This window comes from Magallana gigas, chromosome 8 (genome assembly GCF_963853765.1).
Source record: "Magallana gigas chromosome 8, xbMagGiga1.1, whole genome shotgun sequence".
In the NCBI taxonomy this organism is placed as follows: Eukaryota; Metazoa; Mollusca; class Bivalvia; order Ostreida; family Ostreidae; genus Magallana; species Magallana gigas.
Window position 1 is genome coordinate 5,506,928 of NC_088860.1, and position 14,561 is coordinate 5,521,488.

At 35.3% G+C, this 14,561-nt stretch overlaps 1 protein-coding gene across 1 annotated transcript; it reads left to right on the forward strand.

The window, feature by feature from the left end:
• Positions 1 to 12,535: 12,535 nt before the first annotated feature.
• LOC117690450 (THAP domain-containing protein 6-like) lies at positions 12,536 to 13,395 on the forward strand. The gene is made up of 3 exons (XM_066068946.1): positions 12,536 to 12,737; positions 12,977 to 12,980; positions 13,081 to 13,395. Exons 1-3 carry the CDS (start codon positions 12,558 to 12,560, stop codon positions 13,242 to 13,244), a joined length of 348 nt encoding a protein of 115 aa, XP_065925018.1. The 5' UTR covers positions 12,536 to 12,557; the 3' UTR covers positions 13,245 to 13,395.
• Positions 13,396 to 14,561: the final 1,166 nt, after the last annotated feature.

Sequence of the window (14,561 nt, forward strand, 5' to 3'; positions counted from 1 at the left end):
CTTTTTGAACGATTTCAGGCAGGGAGGTGGTCATCATTACAAATTTATTTTTTCTACTCCAGTATGAAACCTTATTGATTAGATGCATATATGAGACTCCTCGACAAGTTTGTGTATGGGTTATATGCTACTCAGGTGACCGTTAAGGCCAATTGGCCTCTTGTTATGTATAATTTTGTATTTCTATATAATTCTATGACCTTAATCTTATACCTAAAAACATGGTTCAAGGTCACTGCACACCCTTTACCCAAAGGCACTCTGTGGGAAAAGTATGACCTAGAGAGGGCCAAGAGGAGAGAAGATATGCTCCGGACAAGCGATCTCGGACGGACGAAAGGGCGGAAAGACGGACGGACAGACTTATCACTATAGGGCGCCCGTAGAGCGGAATTCTAATAAAGTGTTTTCAACATCTTGAATATATTTGTCTTATTGTCGTCGGATTTACAGAAACATCTTATTTTTCCCCTGGGGTACGTGATCAACCAATATCATATCCCGGTGAACTTGTTGACTTGCTTTTATAAATTGTTATGAACGTTTATAAAGCACAAAACTGTGTAAAATTCTTTATAAACTTTTTAACGGGTAAAGGGTATATATATTTAATGTCACAATGATCATTGTACGCGACAACGGATTGACGGTTACATTAATTATAAACAAAAAACACGGTTTAATAATTCTAAAATATTCACCTTTCTAAAGGTTTATATCCCAATGAGTTTAGATATAATTGCTGTTTACGACTTTTAAAGCCCTTCGAACTTTTTAATCCTGTGACCAACGAAGTTGATTTTTCATTATTGATGTTCAGTTCCTAGTTAAAACAAACTCTTTCAACATTATTCGGCATACAATATATGTTTCATTTGGTTTCTCCTTCATCAAGTGTTCAGAATAAAATGTTGATTTTCCGAGATATACACGTTAAATCTACCCCAAATCCATGATATATAAAGTGCATATTTATGTACAATTTAATAGTCAAATTCAGAAACCGAGAAAATATACCCATGCATATCTATTTAGATGCAGCATCAGATAGGTATGATATACATGTTTTTAAATAGAATTGATATAGTTGAATATTCTAAGTCTAATCTGAGAACTCACTAAAAACATATTCTGGGGTCACAGAGAGGGCATAAAGAAGAGTGTCCAATATCATCTGTGAGAAATCGTGTGCAGGGCTGCCTTGTTATTTAAACTCTTGTGCCACTAGGCAAAATGCTGATAATCATTATATCTTATACCTAGTAGTGTATCAGCCCTGATACATGTGTTTTGGACTAGGTGAGACAGCAACCAGAAGCTAATGCTGTATCGCCATCGGGGCTGATATTTCTCTGTCTCAGCCCGTCGTCAAGGGGGTGTATTGCCCTCAAATTTAAAATTGCTAATTCCCAAATATCTCTGCTCTGATTAAATCTAGTTTGTAAAATAACGATAAAAAAAAACAAGTGAAGAGCTGTCAATGTGACGACAACCCGGGTTTTCTTTTATGTAAACTGTATTCATAATCCATGTCAACCTTGATTTGATAAACACTACCTACCGAATCCAATGAAAGGGAGTACCCTAAATGCAATTTTTTGCCCAAAAAAGACTAGTTCTAAAGCTGATATTTTTCTTAAAAATTATCAGAATTCAAAATCCTAGCAATATGCACACCTCTGATATATGTAAAATTGATCTTCAAAAGAACAATTCCATATCTTGAAACTGTAGGAGGAGTTATCCGTACAATGAGGGTACCCAATATGCAATATTTTGCTAAAAAAATGACTAAGTTCAAAAGCTGGTATTGTTTTCATAAATTATCAGAAATCCGAATCCTTGTAAGATGCACACCTCTGATATATGTACAATTGATGTGCAAAAGAACATCTTCCTATCTTGAAAACTGAAGGAGTTATCCGTATGTAATGATTTCTTTTTGATTTTGTCGGCTGAATGAAAAATAAGACTTTGTAAAGAAAAAAAACAAGTTTAATTTGAAAAAAAAATCAATAAATAAAAGAAATCAATATTCTCACACCCCCCCCCCCCCCTTGCACGCCACTCTCATTCGAAAATAACTTAAAACAAAGAATAATAATTCAATTAAACAAATGAAAAATATCTGATACTATCAACTGAATTCAAAATTAAATCACACTGTATCAGATATAAAATGGAAGTAAAGTACAAAATGTTGTTTAGAAGCTATTTTAACCAATAAAACTCTTGTTGAAAAATTACTCAAAAAATGTTAAAGTTCAATAAACCGTGATATTACAATTACTTCAAATTTCAGCTCGATATATATAATATGAAAATGAGCTTGTAATAACAGTCACTTTTACACACTTAAAACCTCTCACTGAAAGGAACTCGGTCACTTCAAGGACACCACGCACCCAAGACGCTCCTGCCCTCGTCAAATTGCCTGTCCCTCGAGTATCGCTATCCTGACTGCAAGCCCCGGACTCACAGGTCTCTCGCTTCCAGACTACGACCACTTTTTCGACAGAAAATGCACCCCGCTCAACACAGCATACGTCCCTGACATTCGTCTTTTACCTACATGTCCTTCCATAGGAAAATTTCCGTCTAGCGCCCACAGTCTGTAGTACAGGAATTTGTACCAAACACCCTTATGCACGGCTAGGAAAACATGTGCCCCCCCCCCCCTACAAATCAAGAATTCAATGGCTACCCGTTTCTCCTCAGTATTATAGTAACTGGAGATATTCACCATGTCTTAAATCAGGAGCTGCAAAACGTGGCACCCGGCTGATGTCGTTACCGGACCCTCTACTGACCACTACACCCAAACCGGTCACTTTAAATACTTGATCTAAAAAATAGCACACTCACCCGACACTCGTCACTCACATACGGTAACCCATTCATAACAAAAAGAAAGAGGAACACAAATACAAATACATGTATATACAAAACTGACTCAACTTTATTACACCGTACAATGAGGGTACCCTATAGGCAGCCGCACGCCATTTTCATCATTTTAATAACCGGATTTTTTCCGCTGGAAAACCCGGTTAAAAATTATTTAAAGCATCACCTTACACTTCTGAATATTTTAATTCTGCTAAAAATTTAAAAATAATAATTCAAAAATAGCTCCAAATAGCGATATGTATCTAAGTAAGGCGAGGTAACCTACACTACGGTTGTGCATTTAGAACAGTAACACGCTTTATTTAATATTATCAATCAACATTTAAACTATGGAGGATATAGAGAAGGTGGAAAGAAACCAAATAGTAGAACACCAGAGTTCAGATTGTAAAAATCAAGTGGTTAAAGTAAAGGACGCGCTTATGAATTTCAAAATTCTCAAACAACTTGCTATAGGACTAACAGTATAGATTTTTATGAACGAAATATGATAGGAAACTTACGAAATACCAATGAAAATTTGCCTCATTAGGAAGCTGCTTGGGGAGAAGTTTCTCTTTCTTGATAATTTTGAAATCTAGAAGATACTAGTGCTTGACTCCCTTCTATTGTATATTTCAAACGAAGATGGTTTGTCAACAAAGTCCGACAACTCTTACAGTTCATAAGGAATAAAAACGAACAAGTTTTGTAAATCCGGAAAAAATCTATACTGTAGCTTCATGATAAATTATATTACCTATTTGGACTTCGAATTCAAATAAAAGTCTTTGATTAGAGATATATGATATTAACAACATCACACTGTTGTTTTGATCTCGTCCCTGTAATCGGGTAGTCTGTAGTTCTGGTATAAATTCCAGATGATGATTAATTGTCAATGAAGGTTGAATATTTGAAAGCTGGAACAGAAGAAGTGAGTAACTCATGATCGATGGCTTTTAAAGATTAAATGCCCACAGAGAGAGTTTCCGTCCCTAGGGACGGCGGATGGGAGATTGTTTTAGATAAAACATGTATACTGACCACCTTGTTTTAGGTTATCAATAAAGACATATACACATAAAACCTAACTTGAAAGTTAACAAATATGGGAAATTACTTTTAATCCTAGTCTTGCACCTTTTTTATATCAGGTCCTACGCTCTTTTATGATCTTCAAGTTTTTCGCTAAAATTATAGGTTTCATAGTCCTTTTTGAAAGATTACAGGCAGGGAGGAGGTCGTCATTACATTCACACATTTATTATTTTTGGTAGTTGATTTTAATCAACTCTCCTATGCAGTTACTCTGGCAAACCGAAAGTGAAACAGTACTTGAACCTAAGCATAAATCATCACCACTGACAAGACTTAGTTCTCGAAAATAATCGATAAATTCGCTGTAATGAATTCTAAAGCACTGTTTTTGAAGGAAATTTATTTATAAATACCATGAAAATAGTCAGATTTTCAATGGTAGGAACAATTTAGATATTTTTTTGTAGTGGTTTGTATACCTACGCTAGAGATTACTAAAGTCTCGTTCAACCAGACGATCGGTGGTTTCCGTAAATTTTCGACAAGCCGAGAATCTCTCTTGCTTGTCGGAGATGAACGGAGTCAGCCGAGCGTCTGGTTGAACGAGACTATTTTTCGGAAAAGTCCGAGTATTCATATAATTAAAAATGTGCGTAATTCAAATACATACATTTATAAAAAACCACTTGCCATGCAAAATAACTTATCGTTGATTCTAAAATAAATAATAATCGATAAAAATCAATTCCCGTCAGTACTTCAGTACTTTGATTGTACTCTAGAATGAAAACTGCATATATGGGACTCCGACAAGTTTGTGTATGGGTAACATGCTTCTCAGATGATCGTTAAGGCCTATTATATATGGGCCTTTTGTTTAAAATATTTCTCGATATGCATGTATTCTTGGTACAAATTTAACCCCGTGTACAACTTATATCTTCACTACCTGAGGAAGGATGCTTCCACGCAAGATTACGCTTTTCTGGCCAATAGGCTCTATAGAAGAAGATATTTTACGATTTTCTTTATATATTCCTTAAAGCAATATCAGCTGTATTTTTTAGATTTTTTTTCCTGCAAAAACCTGCTAGTGTGATAAGTCTGCATTTAACTTAAACCTTTGATAAATAATATTTGAAAAAAATCAATAATTTTTGTCAAATGAAAGTTTTCTCTTCTAAGGAATAATAAGCAAAACAATTTTTTTGAACAGGATGACAATAATTCAATTTTGCCCGAAATAATGCTTCTTAACGGCCTTTTCCACAAAAAATATGGCTAACAGAACTTTAAAAACCATGATATTTTGTCATTTTAGTAGAAAAGAACATTTTAGTAAAAAAAAATGTGATACGAGCTTGTTAGATACGACAAAATACGTTCATGCACACTACAGAACAATTATAGAGTTAACAAACAGCTATGATATCGACTCCTGAAGTGTAAACTATCAAATCATTAAAATGCTTACAAAAATTTCCGGACCCTCAGTACCAATATCAAATGTATGAAACGCTCGCTGTGTAAACAAGGATGACTGAATGGGTTTTTCTTTTACTTTTGTTTGTTTTTGAAAATGGAGTTTATTGAACGTGTGTTGCCATAATAGGGTTTCGTCGTTCTTAAATACTGCTTTAATCAAGTAGATACATCAAAATGTATCCCATTATATATGAATGTCATGATGACCTAGAGTGGTTTGTAAATACATATAAATGAACAACAAGAAATCATATAGACGCAAGCGTCAAATGGGCCGCAAAAAATATAATTGGTGTATGAATCATTGGTTGTTTACATAAAAACACACCACAAAGAAGAAAATAAGAGTTGGTTGTACTAATTTTTATGGTAATTTTAATATACTTTCAGCAACTTGTTTTGAAGTTTAACATTTTACTATTATCATAAAGAATCGATTTCGTTACTGTAAGCATTTCTGACGGAAATTGTATGACCATTGCCATACTATGAAGTAATGGAGAACACATTGATTTGTACATTACTCTAATACAAAGTTCAGCTCATCATTTTTCTCTTGGAGATTATGTATTTCAAACCATTTTGGTTTTTTGTTGTTGTTGCATTGTATTGAATGAAAACTTAATGCATTAGTTTAATACTAGTATATGATTTCAAGGGACCTCATAATAAAATAAAAATGGATCAGTTCAAATTTTTCAATCAATTCAAATTTTCATTTCTGTCATATTCTTGCGTAAATAATTAATATAATGTCATTTTATGATATTTTCTACCACATTTTACATGGAAATATAATAAGTACACACGCAAAGTCATTTTATTTGACACGGCACATAGAAATTCAAATATATCATTTATATAAAATTTAATGACATTCAGGTCTTTAGTATTTCAGGTTTTTAGTATGTCCCGCATACCGATCCTGATGCATAGTAGAACTCCGAAATTTTCCGAATAGATTATAATCTCGATAAAAACGCGCCAAATACGACAATCTACTAAGTATGACCTACTTTTCATTTACGAGTAAATAAAAAAATATGTGATATTTTCTAAAAGGCATAAAACATATTTCTACATGCAAATTAATTTTTAATTCATAAAAATAAGCATAGTATTTATTCTATTAAAAAAGAACTATCCCGCAGAAACGCAGTAACAATATTTAGATGTGTATCAAATAACGGACCGCCCGTAATCAGGTACCTCACTCATCCTGTTTAACTATTATAAGTAATACATAATGTAAACCAAACATTGTCGTATATGAAAACACGAATTCGTCTGCTACATCGCGGTTATTTCCCTTCTGTGAACTCTTTTACTCTTCGGTAGCTCTAACTTTACGTAAAATGCTAAATCTGGATCGACCCTACACAGTATGATTGGACATCAATGAGTTAACAAAATGACAGCGTCGTCGATGTAAACAACCTATGAAATAAGAAAAGAAATTGCTCTGACATCTTTCCGTAAAGCTTTCTGTACTAAACTACGAAGTGTCCGTGTAGTGCCGTCGTTTAAGATTCGAATGGAGTGAAAAGTATCGTAGTCCATGTTCTAAGCACAATCAGGTTAAGTCTTCATGCATTTAATTTCAGAATTTTCAAATATTTGAGTCACAAATATTTGAGTCATTCAATGGTAAGATCTTGACTTTGATCAGGACATAATAACTTGATTATATTGTAAGTGGCTTTTCAAGCAATGCATCAAGCAGACAAATCACAAGAGGAGTTGTCCCAAGGGAAGGATCGGTTTGAGAAATGCTGAGCGACGATGGGCCAGATATTTTCATGAAGAATCTAAATATATATATCTATGTGCATTTTGCCGCCAACTGGTAAAAACTTCATGATATGAAATGCCACTCTCCATTAAAAATAATTCATAACATACCGTAACATATTCGAATAAGTTACATAATCTCTCCCTGTCTCCAAATCCAATTAGACACTCGTACACGCTCCTATGGCTTTTTCTAGACATAAACATAATTTTTATTTCATCACCGAATATGACTTAAGTTGGTATGGGACACCTCCATGTTGTGACGTATAATTTATCAAAAAAACAAATAAATCCAAATATAATTTTTTAAATAGTTTCTATTTTAAAATTGTTATCGAACGGCGAAGAACAGTGGGTTGACGATCTGTTAGTCAGTTCAAATCCTGCTAGGGCTTTTAAAACTTACATTATCATAAATTTTTAAAACGTATTTTTTAGTTAAATATTGTAAATTTTGAAAATTCTAATCCGCTTAAAGTATTTTGGTTATAACGCACTTTAATCCACAATAATATCGACAGATGTCCCATACCATTTTAATTAGTACTGACTTTTACGTACAGTATATGGTAATTTTACAACAGAATTTAATGTTTCGTTGCCATTCGGTAAGTGAGAGTTGATGAATCGTTCGGAAACGACATGCCTTTTTTAGCCATCATCTCAACATCTTCTTTTCACAGTTCTTTCAGACAAATTACATCCTGTTCATGGCTCTTATGTTGTTAAATCTACTTGTAAAATATTTTAATGATTGACTTCAGTTTTATTTTACCCGTCTTTATAAAACTCACATATCGGTGATGTTTTTCTTGAACTCTTGTTTTCTATGGTTCCTCTCCTGTTCATCCTTTTCAAAATAAATTCATACAGGCCTTGAAAGTCAACTGAATACCACATCCCTTTGAAAGACCTCCCAGAGGGGGTCCCATTTTGCATTTTAAGCTTCAATTTGGAGTGTAAAACCTAATCCGGAAAACAATTATTCCTAAAAGAGGGTGGGGGTGAGTTTGAAGAATCTTGGATTATCTATATCTAGCTAGAGGTATATACTTTTGGTAAACAAGAGGCCCATGGGCTACATCGCTCACCTGAGGAACAATAGGTATGATTAAATCAGCTTAATGAAGTCATAATACAAACAAACTAGACAATGTCCAATAATACATGTAGATCCTGTATAAATAAAATCCATTTACCCCCCTGGATATTCTTATGTTTATAATCATTAGTCCCTTTTCTAACAGGATGATTTTATAGTCATATCACATGTTGAATAATGCAGTCCTCAAAAAGATCCTTAACAATTGTTTATATATGGGATATAAAGCTACATCAAACTCTGAACCCTCTGGTGAGGCCGAAGAATTGTCCTGGAGCCAAAGTCTTAACAATTATGAAGAATCACCATGCTGATTAGTTTCTGAGAAGATTTTTAAAGATTTACTCTATATATTTCTACATGTATGACTTTAACACCCCAATGTGGCACCTTCCTACCCCCAGGGATCATGATATTCACAACTTTGAATCTACACTACCTGAGGATACTTCCACACAAGTTTCAGTTTTCCTGGCTGATTTGTTTCTGAGAAGAAGACTTTTAAATATTTACTCTATATATTTCTAGGTAAAACTTCGACCCTCCATTGTGGCCATAACCTACCCCCAGGGATCATGATTTTCACAACTTTGAATCTACACTACCTGAAGATGCTTTCACACAAGTTTCAGCTTTCCTAGCTGATTAGTTTTTGAGAAGAAGATTTTTAAATATTTAGTCTATATATTCTTAGGTAAAACTTCGACCCTCCATTGTGGCCATAACCTACCCACAGGGATCATAATTTTCACAACTTTAAATCTACACTACCTGAAGATGCTTTCACACAAGTTTCAGCTTTCCTAGCTAATTAGTTTTTGGGAAGAAGATTTTTAAAGATTTACTCTATATATTCCTTTGTAAAACTTCGACCCCCCCCCCAACATTGTGGCCCACCCTACCCCCAGGGATCATGATTTTCACAACCTCGAATCTACAGTACCTGAGGATGCTTTCACACAAGCTTCAGCTTTCCTAGCTGATAAGTTTCTGGGAAGAAGATTTTTAAAGATTTACTCTATATATTCTTATGTAAAACTTCGACCCCCCATTGTGGCCCACCTTACCCCCAGGGATTCCAAGTTTTCAAAACTTGGAATCTACACTACCTGAGGATGCTTCAACACAAGTTTCAGCTTTCCTGGCTGATTAGTTTTTGAGAAGATTTTTAAAGATTTACTCTATATATTCCGATGTAAAACTTTGACCCCCCCCCCATTGTGGCCCCACCCTACCCCCAGGGATCATGATTTTCACAGTTGTGAATCTACACACCTGAGGATGCTTCCACACAAGTTTCAGCTTTCCTGGCTGATTAGTTTCTGAGAAGAAGATTTTAAAAGATTTACTCTATATATTCCTAGGTAAAACTTTGACCCCTCATTGTGGCCCACCCTACCCCCCGAGATCAGCTTTTCTTGGCTGATTAGTTTTTGAGAAGAAGATCTTCAAAGATTTACTCTATATATTCTTATTGTAAACTTTGACCCCCCATTGTGGCCCCACCCTACCCACGGGGGTCATGATTTTCACAGCTGTGAATCTACACTACCTGAGGATGCTTCGACACAAGTTTCAGCTTTCCTGGCTTTATGGTTCTCGAGAAGATTTTTGAAAATTTTTCGAAATTTGTCATTAATTTCTAATTATCTCCCCTTGAAAACGGGTGTGGCCTTAATTTTCACAATTTTGAATTCCCTTTGCCTAATGATGATTTGTGCAAAATTTGGTCTAAATTGGCCCAGTAGTTCTTGAGAAGATGTTGAAAATATGAAAAGTTTACGAACAGACGGACGGACGACAGACAAAATGTGATCAGAATAGCTCACTTGAGCTTTCAGCTCAGGTGAGCTAAAAAAAAACATGCAGGCCTATAATGGTCAATGTTTAATAATTTCAGTTTTCCTTTCAGATGTGTGGGAGTAAAGAAGATACTTTTTTAACATTATATGCATTAACACCTATACATCCATTTTCGCCTTGCGTTAACACTATATTGCCACCCCCCCCCCCCTCCCCCCCCCGGCATGTCCTAAACCCCTGACCCGGGGGCCATGAATTTCACAATTTTGGTAGTGGAGTTAGTGAACATCATTACCATGTATTCAAAATTTATATGGGAGTAGAGAAGAATATTTACTAATATTAAATACATTTTTTCTATATGACCATATTGGCCCCACCCTAGAGCCTGAACCCCTGACCCAGGGGTCATGAATTTCAAAATTTTAGTAGAAGGCTTCATGGAAATCATAATCATGAAATTAGTTTTGAACAAATATATATGGTAGTAGAGAAGAAGATTTTATAAGATTTAATACATTTTTACTATATGGCCATATTGGCCCCACTCAAGAGCTTGAACCCTTGACCCAGGGGCCATGAATTTCGCAATTTTGGTAGAGGGCCTCATGGACATCATAACCAGGCATTTAGTTTTTAACAATTATATATGGGAGTAGAGAAGAAGATTTTCTAAGATTTGATACATTTTAACTATATGGCCATATTGGCCCCACCTTAGAGGCTGAACCCCTGAAACAGGGGTCATGAATTTCACAATTTAAGTACAGGGTCTTGGACATCATAATCATGCATTTAGTTTTAAAAAATATCTTTGTTAGTAGAGAAGAAGATTTTCTAAGATTGAATACATTTTTACTATATGGCCATATTGGCCCCACCCTGGAGCCAGAACCCCTAAACCAGGGCCCATGAATTTCATAATTTTGGTAGAGAGCTTCATGGACATCATAACTATGCAACCAGTTTTTTCTTCACATGTTTGGGAGTAGAGAAGAAGATTTTTGAAAATTTAGCCTATTTTTTGGCATATTTGGCCCTATATGTGGCGCCCATAGGTGGTAGAGCCATGAATTTCACAATTTAGATTCCTCTTACCATAGAGATGCCTCCCACCAAAAATGGTAACCATCAGCCTTGTAGTTTTTAAAAAGTTTAAAATGTAAATTGTTAACGCTCGACGCACGAAAACGGATAGCAATTAGTCACCTGAGTTTACTTCAATTTATTTTCACTTGTATGGCCATATTGGCCCCACCATAGAACCTTATCTCCCCCCCCCCCCCCCGACACAGGGACCACAAAATTCACAATTTATGTAGAATACTTCAGTAATATTATATACCAATTTCATGTATATTAAACCCAATGTGAAAACGCACATGGTGTGCGGCTCAGAGATGCAATAAATTTCACAGGATGAACCTTTGCAATTCAGTCAACTGAAAGGTCTGGAAAGGTGACTGAATGGCAAGCTATGCCATTCAGTCACCCTTCAGTTACCGATTAGTTACATTTCAGTTAACTGAATAGCAGAGATTCATACTGTGAAATGTTGCGATTGGGAAACTATCCTACCTTAAACTAACGTTTATACTTTACATCAGAGCTCTTTGGTATGTAGTTCCACTTTTTATGCGATTATCGTATTTTGACATTATTTTATAGCATATTTACTGAAAAGAAAACATAACAAAACCTTATATTTACATTCCACATATTTTTTGCTTGAAAGCTACGGCAGTTATAACACTGTAATGCACACCGAGTACTTCAGTGTCCTTCATGGACGAAAATGTTAACAGAATACCCAAGATCAAGTCACCCAAAAAAACTTAACAAAAAAACAGGGAAGGCCAAAAAATGTCTTTGAGTAGATCGACAAAAATCTGTAGAAAAAAAGCGAGAATGATCCCGTTCCACAAAAATCTTCAGCGCATCCATCCATGGATAAAAACACTTAAAGTGTTTTACTACAACTCCTTAGAGAAAAATGAAGATTTTGAGATAAACTGGTATGATGATCCAGAAGTATGGGAATGTAGATCGGATAGTTCTAATTCTATAGTTATAGAAGTAATGCAAATGACAAATCTCCTCTATAGTGTGATCTTTTTGTTACAACATGCAATATTTGCAGATAAACATTTCTCAATACTGAAACAATTCCTGGACAAAGTTTTGGCCTTGCAAACTGATGAACGTGAGTGCAGTGGGGAAGATATACCATATAGCCCCTTAATTGTTCACCCAGTTATGACTGGAGATGACACAGCTGTGAAAACTCTAAACGCAACTGATACTGTCCGTGTTTTTCAAAGATAAGAAAAAGTCTGACTGACTCTATCAGTCAACTTGATAATACTCCTTTCTTAAAGAATATTCCTAAGCCCCGCTTCAGACTCGAAAACGAGGCTAAGGTCGGTAGGTAGAGTAAACAAATATGGTGGATAATAAAGAAAATGCGATGGGACAAGGCAACGACAAACACTGTTGTGTGTCACATTGCACTAGAAATGGGAGGCTAAACCCCAACCTCTCTTTCCATAGGATACTGGCGGACCAAGAGCTCAGGAATAAATGGATTTTAGCCATCAGGAGAGACCCGGGACCCCTTTTTAACGTAAGCCACCCTGACCTGCATATAACGCGGTCGTTTTCATGAGTCTCATACAAGCTCAATATTAGGGCATGTATATAATGATGACATATATAGTATATTCACTGTATTTTTCAGTAATATATAAATGTCCGCAAATCACAAATTAATTATCAAATATCGACTTCGTTTTCTACTAGTCAGTAAAGAAAATGTTTCCATTGTATATGAACACACTGGAAAATATGATATTTGGAATTAAGGCTGGTTTGTATTTGTTGCTTGTATGTCAGAACCGAAATATTTTGAAGTTTGCTTGTGCAAAAAAATTTTAATTATAATTATTTAGATGAGTGACAAACAGTAGTTTGCTCCCAGCATTTTAAGTCCGAAGACTTTAAATGGACACCTGTAAGGAAAACCTTAAAACCTGGGAGTGTACCCTCTGTTTTCACCTGGAAGGGAGAAGTAAGGCCATTCCAAGTTTTTTCTATGTTTAGCTTCCGCGGACGGATTGGTTTTCAGATGTAAAAGTAAAAAAAACCCACAATGGTTCATAAAATTTACAGGACAATTGATCTCTAATAATCCAAATGGTGGATTCATTGATGGTTGGTAGACATTCCTGTCTGGACTTGCAGCGAGCCAAGGGGCATGAGGACTGACGATGATTACACATGGATAGATGTTAATGTTGTTGTCTTGCAGCTGTTATTAAATTAAATTGAATTTAAATGTCGAGGATTCAAAGTTATTTTTTTCTATTTACATTTTATTATGAACACATAAATTAAGGACAAGTTTAACAATACCTGCACAAAGGCTTCAGCAGCCACTGCCTCGCAGGATAAGCCATGCTGCATACTCTCCGTTTACACTTTCCTGGTGCTTTTTAATCGTCCGATTAAAGGTTCATAGTCTTTGAAAAAAATTATGAATAAGAATTCAAGAGTTCATGAATTTAATTCATGCAACACAGAAGCAAGCTGACTAACATTGATTTAAATGTTAATACAAAAAAGCTACCTGACGTGATTAATTTTTATATGTAAAAGTCAGAGATAAGATATGAAAGAATAAGATGTACAGTATTTAAGTATTAAAGCATATTTGCTGAGTGTTTCTTACCTGCACATCTTTTTACAATTTTACCAGCCACTGATGCCGTAAGTCTCTCCCTGCGTAGGGCATGCCACTTAGGACTTTCAGACTGTAATCGAGTTATCTCTTCAATTTGATGACACGCCTTAGCTGTCACGAAAAAAGATGTAAAATTTCTACTTTTCTTCTCATTTAGAACAACTTGATCTTCATGTACCATCACATTTGTAACTGGCAATAAGGGAAAGTCAAACTACATGAGTTAACTAGCTGTATATCAGGAGACAGCATAACACCCAAACGTTAGATTCGGCACAATCGTAAGATTTATTAGCAGACGTTTTTTCTTCGGCCTTGATAGTTAGTGTTTATATTCGATACGGTATAGCCTCGTTTTGATATCAATATGAATATTCATTAGTTCTCATTAAGAAAGGAGTATGGACACGGTAAAAACATGGATGAGATGGTAAAACTTATCAACGACAATACCGCCCATTCTGTTAAGTTTAGAAGACAAAAAAACCAAATTTGTAGAAAAACTAGAGCACACTCTGACAATGTGCAATTCCATCAGTAACTTCAACGACGAAATCTTAAAGACTGTGGAAAGACTGGAGGCTCATAAAGAAACACTACCGGTAGAGCAGACTCGGGCAATGTGCAATTCCATCAAATTGCGAATCATATAAATGCTCCCCAGTCCTATGCAGAAGCTGCTGTCAATTAGCAACGTAAAGAACAATG

Coding starts and splice junctions, on each gene's coding strand:
- LOC117690450 (XM_066068946.1), top strand. CDS start 12,558: ATGGTGGATAATAAAGAAAATGCGATGGGACAAGGCAACGACAAACAC.